Source organism: Dromaius novaehollandiae, chromosome 1 (genome assembly GCF_036370855.1).
Source record: "Dromaius novaehollandiae isolate bDroNov1 chromosome 1, bDroNov1.hap1, whole genome shotgun sequence".
NCBI classification, from domain to species: Eukaryota; Metazoa; Chordata; class Aves; order Casuariiformes; family Dromaiidae; genus Dromaius; species Dromaius novaehollandiae.
In genome coordinates this window covers 33823850-33836308 of record NC_088098.1, presented here as the reverse complement: position 1 = coordinate 33836308, position 12459 = coordinate 33823850, and the positions used below count along the sequence as shown (strand labels likewise).

At 41.9% G+C, this 12459-nt stretch overlaps 1 protein-coding gene across 4 annotated transcripts in view; it reads right to left on the bottom strand.

Annotated features, from left to right (window-relative positions):
- SRGAP1 (SLIT-ROBO Rho GTPase activating protein 1) overlaps positions 1–12459 on the bottom strand; it is a 147648-nt gene that overhangs the window by 85712 nt on the left and 49477 nt on the right. The window contains exon 1 of one of the 4 annotated variants that reach the window (XM_064508501.1): positions 8683–8740. The exons of 2 other annotated variants lie outside the window; for them this stretch is intronic. In XM_064508501.1, coding sequence (XP_064364571.1) covers positions 8683–8698 — 16 coding nt within the window. In that variant the 5' untranslated portion in view covers positions 8699–8740. Of the gene's footprint in view, positions 1–7585; positions 7617–8682; positions 8741–12459 lie in introns of those variants that run through there. One more of the 4 variants, XM_064508508.1, reaches the window with a different exon arrangement.

Below are 12459 nucleotides of genomic sequence, written 5' to 3'. Positions count from 1 at the left end.
TTATTTTCTTTTAAAGTCTGAATAGACTTGAGGACACAGTTATGAAGTTTCATAATCCACAGGGTACTGTTTAAAAAGCTAATTACCTGTCTAATAAAACACAGTATAATATAAACCATCACTGAGCCTTTGCCAGTGCAAAATGACCATGGAAGTGCAAGGAATCCATTACATGTATCTTAATAAGCTGTTCCCAAACTTCTCTGTTTTCAATAAAACTTGCAGGATTAGGACCCCACATCTGCGGGCTCTTCGGGGCCCAGAGCCCTCAGCAGAGCACCTACCAGATTAGATGGCCAATTGGCCATACAGCCTCTGTGCGTGGTGGAGAGGGGTGCTGCGCACCGCAGGGCACCTCTGTGATTAGTGGTACACTGGGGGGACTGCCGAGTGACAAATGGCAAGAAATGGAGAACAAAAGGAGCAACAGCCGGTAGTCTTAAAACTGACGGTACGAGGTAAAAACAAATGCTGAATGTATGCACATTCACAGACCTTGGGATCACCATCATAAACTTGCTACTAAAATGACTTTCATTAAACAATCTCAATCTTGCAATGGAGTAATTCAGTATAATCTCTTTTTCCCATATATATACATATTTGGTCACTGCTGTATTAGTGTTGGCAACTTCCCAGTAAGAAGCAGGAAAAAGGAGGAAATTGTAAGGGAGACAGAAGAAGCTGTAGACTTTTTTTTCTTTTTTTTAATTTGCACTTAGGAGACAGCATTCTGAACTTGCAGGAATGATGAAGCGCTGGGGAACTTTATATCTTGTCTGACACTCTTTAATTATTTCAACATGACAGATTTAGGTCCACTTTTTGCACCTCTTTCTTTCTAGCAGCTAGCAATTATTTTAGCATTTTTATTAACTAATTCCTCCTCTAATTCAATTTAGATGGGAAAAAAATCTAAAATTGATATCAGGTTTTTGTAATTGCTATGATTCAAGTGCAGGTTAGGAAATAAGATCTATAGTAAAGCAAGTTCTCGGCTACCCTGGAAATAATCCAAAGCAACGCCACCCCTTCAGACCCCTAATTTGAGAGGCCCTTCCCACTCCCTACTCGCTTAAGTTGCGAGAGTTTATTTTCTTGAAAGACATAATGTGACAGTGCAAAGAATGTTTGCCATAAATCTGCCTTAGCTGAGATCAAGCAGAGTCAAGCAGTCAACTGCCAGGGAGACAGAAAGGCAATACAACAATATTTAAACATGCAACATATGTCCTTACTGTTGGGTCTATGCACTAAACACAAAATACTTAGTAGCTAAAGCATCTGCTTTTAAACTGTTCTTCTAAAGTTTCTTCAAAGTGCAGAATACGGTATATAGGCCAGTACGTAGCATTAAAGAGAAAAATCCATAGCAGTGTGTCATGATCAGAACAGTAATGAAAATCTAATGTCACCTTCTCACTGCTGAGCGCGGGAAAGGCGGGTTACGCCCCCGACCTGGCTGCGAGGGCGGCTGCCCTTGGAGGTCCGCGTCGGGGCCAACCGCTGTTCCGCGCTGCAGCGTCCACATGGCGACAGCCGCTACATCAGCCGTCACCCGGTGCCTTCCCGAAGCCACACCAGCCTCCACGCTAACACGGATCCTTCATCTCAGGACAAGCAGAACCCCCCCTAACATATAGATGCAGCCACTAAGCTGATCCATTAAGCTCTGCTACAATAAACCCCTTCATTCTTAATATTTTAGCTGGACAACTGACAAGTAAAAATGCCTCGAGGCTTTTTGTATAAATTAAATGTTGTGAGATTTGTCTTTTCTTGACAAAAAATAAATTATTCTGAACCTTCAGCAGGTCACACAGCTGTTAAAATTAGAATTATGTTGGTAACAGTGCAACACATGAATTCTTGAACAGCAGAGCGACAAAAAATGCAATGAAAACCAAAGTCACTATCTCTGTATCAATCAGATGTGCTGCTCATGGTTTCTTCTGTGCTTTGATTACTATCACTGTGATAAGACTCTGGAATTAATAACTACAGAAAATGCCCTCCCTGCGTGCTGTGAAAGGATTCTTCATGCATGCAGCATCTTTAAGAATTCAGTAAAACATTTTTAGTGTGACACAGACGCCACTGCATACCATAAATACGACTAGATATTTGACCCAGCCGTGACTTTCAAGGACAGCTTTTTAAATCCCAAGGTGAAGTCACAGTCCAGCTAAGGACAAAAGGAAAATCGCAATTTGGGCTCTGCGTGCCAAGATTTTACCCACATGCCTTTCCCACCCAACCTGTCTAACACACAGCAAAAGACTTTGACCACTGTTCATTTATCTTTTACACATTTAACTTTGCTCTAATGATTAAGAATCACAAATCTAACACTTTTGTGTTTTTCCCCTAAAATGAGAACTTTGTATTTTTTTGCTGTGACAATGACCCTTTTTTCTCCAAGACAAATATCTGTGCTGCCGCGATGCCTTAAATGCCAGTTTTAAAACACTGTGTCCCAACCGCGTGCTGTTTACTCACCTGAGTAAATCTTTCTAGCTGCCGAAGGTCCTGTCTCTGCTTGTAAACAAAGCGGGTCAAAGACCCTGTCCCGGGCAGCGTGCTGGAGTAGCCGTGGCTGCTGAAAGGGCTGGGGGGCAGCAGCCGGGCAGGGGCTCAGCCCTCACCTGCTCTGTGCTGAGACAAGGCTGGGGGCTGCCAGCCAATTTTTCAACCACGTCATTCCCATATTGCCAAGCTTCAGGCTCCTCGCACAGGTTTAGTGGCACAAATGCAAGCCCTGATGGGTCGCTTGCCCCCCAGGGCCGAGGACAGGCCCAGAGCCGCCTCGTGTGTTAGTACGGACGGGGCCTGAGCACCTGCAGAGTCCTGGTCTGTGATTGCTGGTCCTCCGAGCATCAGTGGGGTATTCTCCAAAATTATATTCTAGTGTCTAGTCTCAATTTCGCATAGCAAATAAAAATGTATTTGAGTCAATAGATGATTTAAGAAGCACCACAACATAGCATTCTGGGAATTAAAAGTTTCATACGACAAACTTTGAGCAGAAAAAGTCAGTCTTTTTACTAATTAAAAGAAACAGTAATACCTATCATGCTGGAAGAACTTCTGCCTGTGGAAATCCTAGCAACATAAGATGATAATTACAGTGCTGGTTAAATACAACTATCAAACAAGAAGTAATGACCTGCTATACACAGCCAGGTATTTTTATACGTCACTGAATTAATAAGATGATATAAATTTTGCCAAGCTTCGAATATATTTGCTTTTGCACTGCTCTGATTTGGTAAAAGATATAATTTCTAAGTGAGAAAATAAAGCATCTCCCTCAAAGAAAGGTTTTCTGACAAGTCTGAACTCCATAGCTCCAACTTCCACTAACAGCAGCTGGGAAAAAAAACAAATCCTTTACTGTCACGGAGAAGATTCTTTGTTCCATCTTCCTGCTACGGGGAAGTATAAATTGGATTGTGGACCACATTTAATTAAATTTAGCCTCAGTTGTTACAGTAGGAGGAGAAGAAAGCCCCCCTGAGGTTCCCGCTAATGGGGATAGAAAAAAAAAAAAAATCAGACTCCTCTGTTGGACTGTTTGTATGCAACCCCTGCTCACCCACTGAACAGTAAGATGAAGAATGGTGTCTGCTAATAAAGGATCTTCGGGCTAAAATCATTTACATATTACCAGCTCCCCTGAAAACAATCTTCAATCTGACAGAAATTAAAACATTCACCCACTTTTTTTAAGGAGATGGAAACATCAGGGCCAGCAAAATTTAAAGGTGGTGATTTGTAGAACTCAGTATCTGCATTCTCTTCCAGCAATAACTCACTAGTTTAAGTCTACTGTGCAAATTGTCTCTTTTCAAGAGACATATGGATGGTTATGGTTTCCAGCAGGGTTCTAACGACTGCTCTGTGGAAGCAAAGGCACCAAGAACAGCTGTAGTAAGCAGATGTTTTCCACCTAGGACACTTTCAGTAACAGGCCAAGGGAAGAATCCTTCATGTGCTACTTAGTTCAGGATCCCTTCATAAAAAAGAAAGTAAAAAAAGCTATTATTGCCTATGTTATTAGGCTGGTTCAACTTGAAAGCGCACATTTTGGTAGCAAAATCCTTGCTGGAGTGAACAAAGGAGAAGGCAATCCAAATATCGCAGGTCGCAATGGGCAGGGGAGCAGCAACATCTCCTAGGCCCTTTCTGTAGGTAAACTAAAATTGAACCTGAGCCACTGAATTTTCATATGTATATACTGTCAGCTTTGAGAAGCAAAGCAGAACAGCAGCAGCCACTGCAGTTGGATGGTAGTAAATTGGTAACCTGAAAAAAGACAGTTGTTTGTTATCCTGGGAAAAATTGCAGTTTGCTGGTTGGCAGAAATCTGCACAGATCTCAGAGAAGAATTCAAAGACGTGACATCTAAGACTGAGAAATCTCTGTGCTGTAGAAGCCCATCCTCCAGACAAGGGCAAAAACTTAGGGGAACTTTTGTAAAGAAGAAACACAGTAAACCTGGATACCAGCTGTGAAAAGAAGCAAGGGTACTTGGAAAGGGCACACCAGATATGCCAGCAAGTGATACGAGTCTCAGAGGTTTCTAACAATTTGCCAAAGGAGTCTTTATCCTCAGTTAAGGATGATAAGAATAGTCAAGAGAAGCTAGATGATTTCTTGATACTGATCTTCACAACAGTGCTATTTCCCAGTTGTTTACCTTAGGCTTGCTCTTTTTTTGGAAATAAAGATGAGGTAGTATCAGTCAGAAGTGTTGGGAAAAGAGCTGAAATGAAAGGATAAACTAAAGAGCAAAATGTCATGAGGTCTGGAAGGTATAGACACACACGGCCTGGATGAAGCCAACAGTGCACTGGCCCAACTGCTAACAAAAATGTGTGCTCACACCCTGAAATTGGCTGCTGTGACCGAAGAGCTGGAGAGCATCTCTTGGAAAAGGGCAGGGGATGTGGAGAGAGATGTTAGCATGCTTCTGGCAAGTACAGGCAAGCAAAGTATTACTACTGAAACTCCAGTTAAAAATACTTATAAAGCAAAGGTAGATAAAGAAATAAGGAGAAATCAGTACAAGTCCTGCAAAAGAAAACTGTACTATGGCAAGCTAGTAGAATTACTTAAGCTTATCAACAAATAATGGCTAACAGAAACCCAGCTGACCTTCAGTTTCAAGTTACCTCCACTCCTTAGCCTCAAATTATTCTATTCCCATTGCATTTAATATCTATCAACAAACCCACAAGGGGCATGAAAAATAAAGGTCCTAGTGCTTGAAGAGTATTAACCAGCTTCTCCAGGTTACAGCACATCTGGTACTTTGGCTGCAGTTTCCTTCCTGCACCCAGTCTCTTTGGGTATGGAGAGAGGGTTTACTGAAGGAGCTGTCCTGTCCTCTCTACCTGGATACAGATTTTCACCTTTAGTGCTAATTTACTGCTTTGCCACTTTGGGATCCCTATTAGATTTTGGGGTGCCATAACCCAGGCAACTGGCCACCTAGAAATCCTGAATAAATGAAGACTACAGAGAACAAGTCGTCCTTGCAGGCTTCCTATGTACCACACACATTTGTCAAGTCTAAAACTGAAGATTAGTCATTTCCACACTGGGCATGTCTGAAAGGCCACCTCTGCAGCTTCTCTATCCAGCAACAACCCTAACATAACTAGCTGCACCTCCTTAGGACAGTCATTTATAACTCAGCCCCTACTTCCAACTTCTTGTACGTCGGTACAGTGCCAAGACTAGATGTGATTGTAGACAGCAACACAATACACACCAAACACTACTTGTGAAGCCATGGCTTTCTTTAGTAGACTCACCACATCCAAGTAGCATGGCCCATTTGGGAGCACATGCACAAACACTGTTCAGAAAGGTACAAGACTGAATTTTGTTCCACCTTTGCACAGGCCTGAAAGCTGTATGATACTGGTGTTCCACACCAGCCTTTCTAAACACGGTGGTACTATACATAACAAATACATTTTGTTACAAATACAAGCCCAAATGCAAGTAATAAATTCTAAGCAATGATGTCTCGGACAAAGTAGTCCTATCAAAGAGTTCTCAGATACAATTTTTTCATTTATTTTTCACACAGACTTTCTGGCCATTCAGGTCAGGAGGAAGTAGCATAAGATAGTTGGGAGATGCTGAAAGGGCTTTGAATATCACTTGTTCTTATCTATTTTGAAGGAACAAAATGCTGACAGGAGAAAAAAATGAACTTCTCCTTTTTCCTATAATGGAAAGCAAAGATTGTGAGTGCTCAGATAACGCTCGAGTCCTACAAGTGAAGCTGTCCATGCTCTACCAGATAACAATTCATTCCTTGTCTGTAAAACCCAGTTTCATCCCAAATTAGTATTGATTTTGGTCCATCAGAAAACAAATGGACTTGATATGTGAAGAAAGGCTGGTTGGTATACTCGCAGAACCGTAACATCCAGACACCGGTGCATATGAGCCAGGTAATTTCACTAGTAAAGTAAGGTCCTCTTCCTGTCCCCAAACAACAGTAAATTTGCTTGCAGAACAAATAAAACCCCCAAACTGTGTCAGTCATCCTGAAACTATTTGTTAATATAACGGAAATTTACTTAGAAGATGCGACTAGACATTTCTTTTCCTAAGGCTGGATTCACGAAATTGCTTTTGACAGAGAAGCTGGTAATAGCCTGGAAGATCACTGAGTGGGGTTGATCGCTGAGCAGGACAGACTGCAGAGCTCAACGTTTGTCTCTGCAAAGCCAGGGCAGAACCTACATTTCCTGCTTTCTAATACGGACAGCTCTCTAACCACGCGATATACCGTACTGGTTAATGAAACCTGTTGAAGCTGTTTCATTCTGTAGAATTATTAAACACTTATTAACATAGCAACTAAAAACTGAGATGCCTCTACCCAAATGCGTTCTAGCCACCAAACTGGAAAGTTGAACATTGACAGCGGTCCATTCGGTTTTTAGAAATGCTGAGTGCTTTACAAGCATTCATGTCTGTATTCAAGTCACACTAAACTATAACTGTTTTAGTGCCCAACTGTGCCCAGTTTTGGAAACCCATTTAATCTCCATTCTTAAGAATTCCCTTTATGGCTGACCCCCTTTTAAGCCACTTTACATCCTAAAGATATGCAAATATCAAAGCAGAAAAGCCAGCAGATCAAATACAAAAACCTGGCTGTAGGCCAGCTTGTTTGGAAAAAGTTTTCTAACAGATCTACAAGCATTTCTCACTTGAGCCAAACTAGCTGCTTGAGCTCCTCAGAGTGGGTGTAAAGCCACCCAGAATTAGTATAGTTTCTGACTGAAGCAACATGCGGAAACAACAATTGAAGACATATCTCATGTCCCTTGAGTAAGAAGTACATCTGCAACAGTTTAACTCTTTTGAATAATTATTTGTTACTAGAACAAATAGAAGAACTAAATAAAACAAATAATTAAAGCTAGATATAAAAATTGCATTTTGATAGAAACGTATCAGAAACCAATTTTAGGGCAGGACATTTTCAATTTTGAACATGGGGAGCCCTGCATCCTCTCAAAAAAACTACTAATCACCAGCCAAGAGTGCCACTCACCTGAACCTGTGTCCATGCCTCAAGTACTTTCTCAGGAACACCTAGCCCAACCATTTGCTGGCCCCGAACGGCTCGTGGCAGCTGCCCTGCAGGCAGCTCCTGCTTGCTCTACAGCAGGCTCCCCTGCTGCCCACCTCTGCAACGATCGTTCAGGCACGCAGGACCATCACGGCTACGCAGGCTCGCCCAGGGTGCAGGGGAGAAGGAGACATACACTCAAAGCACATCACTACCTATAAGGCACCATGGGCAGAGTAGGCAGAGATGATTAAAAAAAAAAAAATCCATCTAAAGAAAACAGAAAAGCACCTAAGCATTTCAGTTCAAGAAAAGACAACAAACATATTCCACTTCTAAAGCACCTAATTACTTTAATTAAAAGTTCCCTGTTCGGCAAAGTTTCAGTCTTTTGATTTATTAAAAGCTTATGATTAAGATGTAAACAGAAGTTCAGAACATTCCCATTTCCTGCAGGAGGGGCATTCAGGGTTTTTTTTAAGCATGGCATTAATCAGCATGCTTTAGATAGAAATTTTAGAATTTAAATCTCCAAATAAATAAATAATAAAAAGCAGTAAACAACTGCTGCCAAAAAAAACCTAAGGACAGGGGAAAAAAAAAAAAAGAAAGCCTGCAGTGACATAGTGACAAACGTTTAAGGAGAAGTAGCAACTTTGGAGAGGTTGTACCTGGCAGTGGGATACCTGACAAACTTGTGACCATTCTCATGAGTCCTAGACTTTTTCCAATTTGCACTTTCAGCTGTATGTGTTTGTTCACCTAAATACAGTAAAAAGAAAAGCAGCTCTCCTTCCTTGTGCTGTCATTCAGCATATACTCCATCAGCTCAGAACTGCGACATATCTCAGATGCTCCATCTTATTAGAAACCTGCACTTGTTCATGTTAGCTGTACAAGGGAACACAGCACCTAGCAGCTGTACATACCATGTCCAATGTATCTGCCTCTGCCGTGGGCTGGATCACCACCATTTATGCTCTCCCTCTAAGCTCCTCTGTGAATTTACATCCATCTTGGTGTCAGTTTTGGGCCTGCCAGATGCCTTCCCTATGTTTCCCTACTCCAGCAGGACTTACCACCACCTACTTCCATCCTTCAAGAGCTTAGCTGATCCTCTCCGGATGCAGGGAAAGGGACACTGCAAGAACCTTAAGTGCCTGGGGGCAAAAAGAAATCCTTTCATTATCTATTTACACAGACAGTAGACAGACATGTAAAATGCTGATTTGCAGGGCGCTTCCTCTCTATTTACCAATATGTTTTACTTAGCACGCATATGCTCCCTCTGTATTCCCATATGTTTTGGGGCTTTTTTAAAAATAAATTAGTAGGAGTGGAATCACTTGCTCTGTTGCAGGAAGCTTACATGACAGACATTTTGGAGCAGGAGAAGAGGATAGAAAACCCACTTGACGAATTCATGAGAAAATTTTTATCTTTCAATACAAAAAGTCCTCATCAGAAATACAGAACAAGGTCTGCAACGTTAAGGGCATTCCTTATCAGAGCCATAAACATCTGAATACTGGTGTGCTACTTAAGAAAAAATACGGTAAAGATCAGGTCAGCTCAAAGCTGTACCTTTCTTGTATAAAAAGACAGAATATTGCATTCTCGTCAATATGAGAGATCTTTTGTTACGACAGGGTCAAGGAAATCATTTACAGCTCACAACAGCGGTATTGATCATATGAACTAATGGACAGTCATGCTTATTCTTGTGTGTTACATAATGGTGATCTTTCTACCAACCATGAACATATAAATCTCCAACCACTGTTTGACAAATGCTGCATGTACAGCGCAATGTGTTTTTTTGTGCTGCGTTAAGTATCCAAGGCCGGGACACAGATGCAGACTAGACAGAAGCTATATGGCCCAGGGTGAAGGCAGGGTACAAATACAACACCTGGAAACAGGAATTCTGTTCTCAGCTTTCATGAAATCCTTGTGTGATCTAAGGCCAAGTTGTTTTGCCTTCTGTGATTGAATTCGCACTCACCCTGCAACTTATTCACTCCAGTTAAAAATTTATTTGGATCTTCAATTCTTTTATTAAGAAAGAGTGGGTTGTTTTGTGTGGTTTTTCTTAATAAATGGCAGGGCTTTTCAGTACAAAATTTGGACTGTTACAAAGAAACCTAAAGCAGTCCAAGACCTGCTTTTATGCTGCTTAAAAAAACCCCAAAAAACAAAATAGCAGTTTTAACTGAGAAAGCATTACCTTGTGATGATGCTGTCTGTGAGTGGTTACTGTGAACAAAAGCACAAAACTTCAGTTTCATAGGATTCGACCTGGCGATGTTTTCTTTACCATGTGCCACTGACCATAGTTAAAAATCCAGCTGAACTCAGACAACAGCAGGGAAGCAAAACCAAGTGCTGACCCAGACAAGACAATGCCAGTGGAAGATGAGCCTGGCTTTGCCTTCTGAAATCAAGACTTTAACAGTGCTTTGAGAAAGAGGGAAAAAAAATACAGTAGAAAGAAAACCCAGCAGCCATACTGTCTACAATGGGTAACAGCAAAAAGTGGAATTGTTTATAATATTATGTTTATAATATTATAAAAACCAAGTGCTATGAGATATGTGAAATCTGATAGCCTATTTTTACACCTACTATTAAATGACAAACTCCATCTGACTTTTTCCTTTGCACATTGCAGAAAGATGCAACTTAAACCAACCTAAGATGGATTAACGATAATGCACCTGTGTTAACATGCATGTTATGCCTGTTCAGACCACTGATCTAGCTAAAAATTAATCCAGCCAAAAAGATTATCCTTCAGATCAGCTCTCTGAACTGGCTCACTGCAGTCACAGCACTGCCAATGCCAGAGGGAGGAGAAGGCAGGAACATCTCATGGGGGCTAAGAGGGCCACTCCATATCAGGCTGATCTTGAGACCTCAAGTGCAGATAGACTGAAGCTTCAGCTATTAGCTGGTCAGCTGTGGGCAGAAAGATGTGGTCCCACCTTCCCTTCTCTCCCTGGTCACCACCCCACACACCTTTTTCTAGCTCTTCCAGAGCTTACGCACATGTGCTCACATGCTCAGTCAGATCAAAGCCTGAATCCAACCAGGAAAAAAAAAGGTGTGGGGGCAGTGAGGGTAGGGTTAGTTTTCTGTCCCCATCAGTTCTATTATTATAGAGTTGCATTACTAATTTGGCCTAGGAAAGCTCATCTCCCAAACTACTCCTCTATTCATGAAGATATAAACTTCCTTCAGGCAATGATACAGAGCAGCAGCTGAGCTTCATGTGCTCTGATCTGCTCCCTGGAAGAGCTACTTTCCTTCCCACTGCTGATCGAGGCAACCTACAGAGTAGCCCCTCAGTGCTGAAGTTCATCAGGACAAACTGATCTCCAGACAAAGGGACATACTCCAATGTTATGCTATGTAGATTTGATGTTTTAAGTATTCTAAAGTCTCAGAGCACATCTGCAGCTTTTCTGAAAGAGCAAGAAAGACTTACCGTAAAACAGGCAAAATATACTGCCATTTCCCAGTGGCCCCATTTCTGCATCTAACTGGAATTGGAATGAGAATCATCCAGGTGGAGCAGTCACACAAATGAACCTTTTCCAAAAATGCTTGATAACTATAAACTATTAGTCCCTGTATAATCCATTTTTGCATTGGCAAATAGATCAGTAACATCTGAAGGTCTGCCTGGCTGCAAATGGCAGCATTCTCTCCTCATCTCCCAGAGAGAGGTTGTTCATGGCAGGAAAGTGAGCACCCCACACAAATGATCCGGGAACAACAGCCGCACACAGGTGCAGTGGCACAAGCACAAAAATTCACTTAAGTAGTTTATACATGTGGTCAGGTGTTTTACAAAGAGGGGAGTGAGAAAACCTGCCCTCACCCTGCGTGATGCATTTGTCATCTGATCAGATGGGCTACTAGTTCCTGCAGGGCCTGACAAAGGTGCTGTCTCACCTGTCAATTGGGCATTAAGCACCCCAGTGAAGTACTTGTTAAGATATACTTCTATAAAAATGACACACCAACTCATTGATGAATGACTCTGTTGCATTAAGCCTGCAGCACACACAACCACATATTTCACCTTGTTTTCTGGGGAAGAATTTTCTTTTGATTTTGTGGATCAGACTGTCATTGAACACATCCACCTCACTAATGGATTTTCAGTGGTGTAGAGGAGTAATCCATAGGATGTCATTACTCAGGAGGGCATGTATCTGTGTTAGATATCTAGGATACATACTACGATACCTAAGTTCAGGACCCTAATTCTTTATTTAGCTAACCAAGAAAGGGGTTCTCCAGCGGGAATTCAGAGCAGGTAAAATGTCCAAAGAGAATACCTCCTCCATCACCTTTGTGCAAGCTACTGGTTCTGAGGAGGCAGAAGACCTGTGCTGAGGGATTGATAAATTGGTGCTGAGAGTACATGGGAACATAAAGAAATTGCATCACAGAGGAAGCCAGGGAGGAAATGGCATTTCATGTAATTGCTTCTTCACATGTGCATTAAGCCCGAGGCATGAAAAGTCAGGATGTTATTCACTTGTGAGGAAAAGGAAATATTTTATCGTGTAGATCTGGCTATTTTTACTGGGGAGGGAGAAAAGCCTCCCATGACAGGAGCTGGCCCTCTAAAACTGTCAGTCCCAGAAAGAGAGGACTCTCTGCTATGGCATTGCTCAGGACTTCTCCCTTTTGTGAAGGGATGGATACAACATTGGCCCATGCATCAATGTGTGAAAGGGACAGATTTGCCAAGCAGGAGCTTGGCCAGGTCACCAGCTGGCTAATACTCATATGCCAGACAGAGACACACACTGCTCTTTTCTGAAGAAGTAGAAACATGCCTT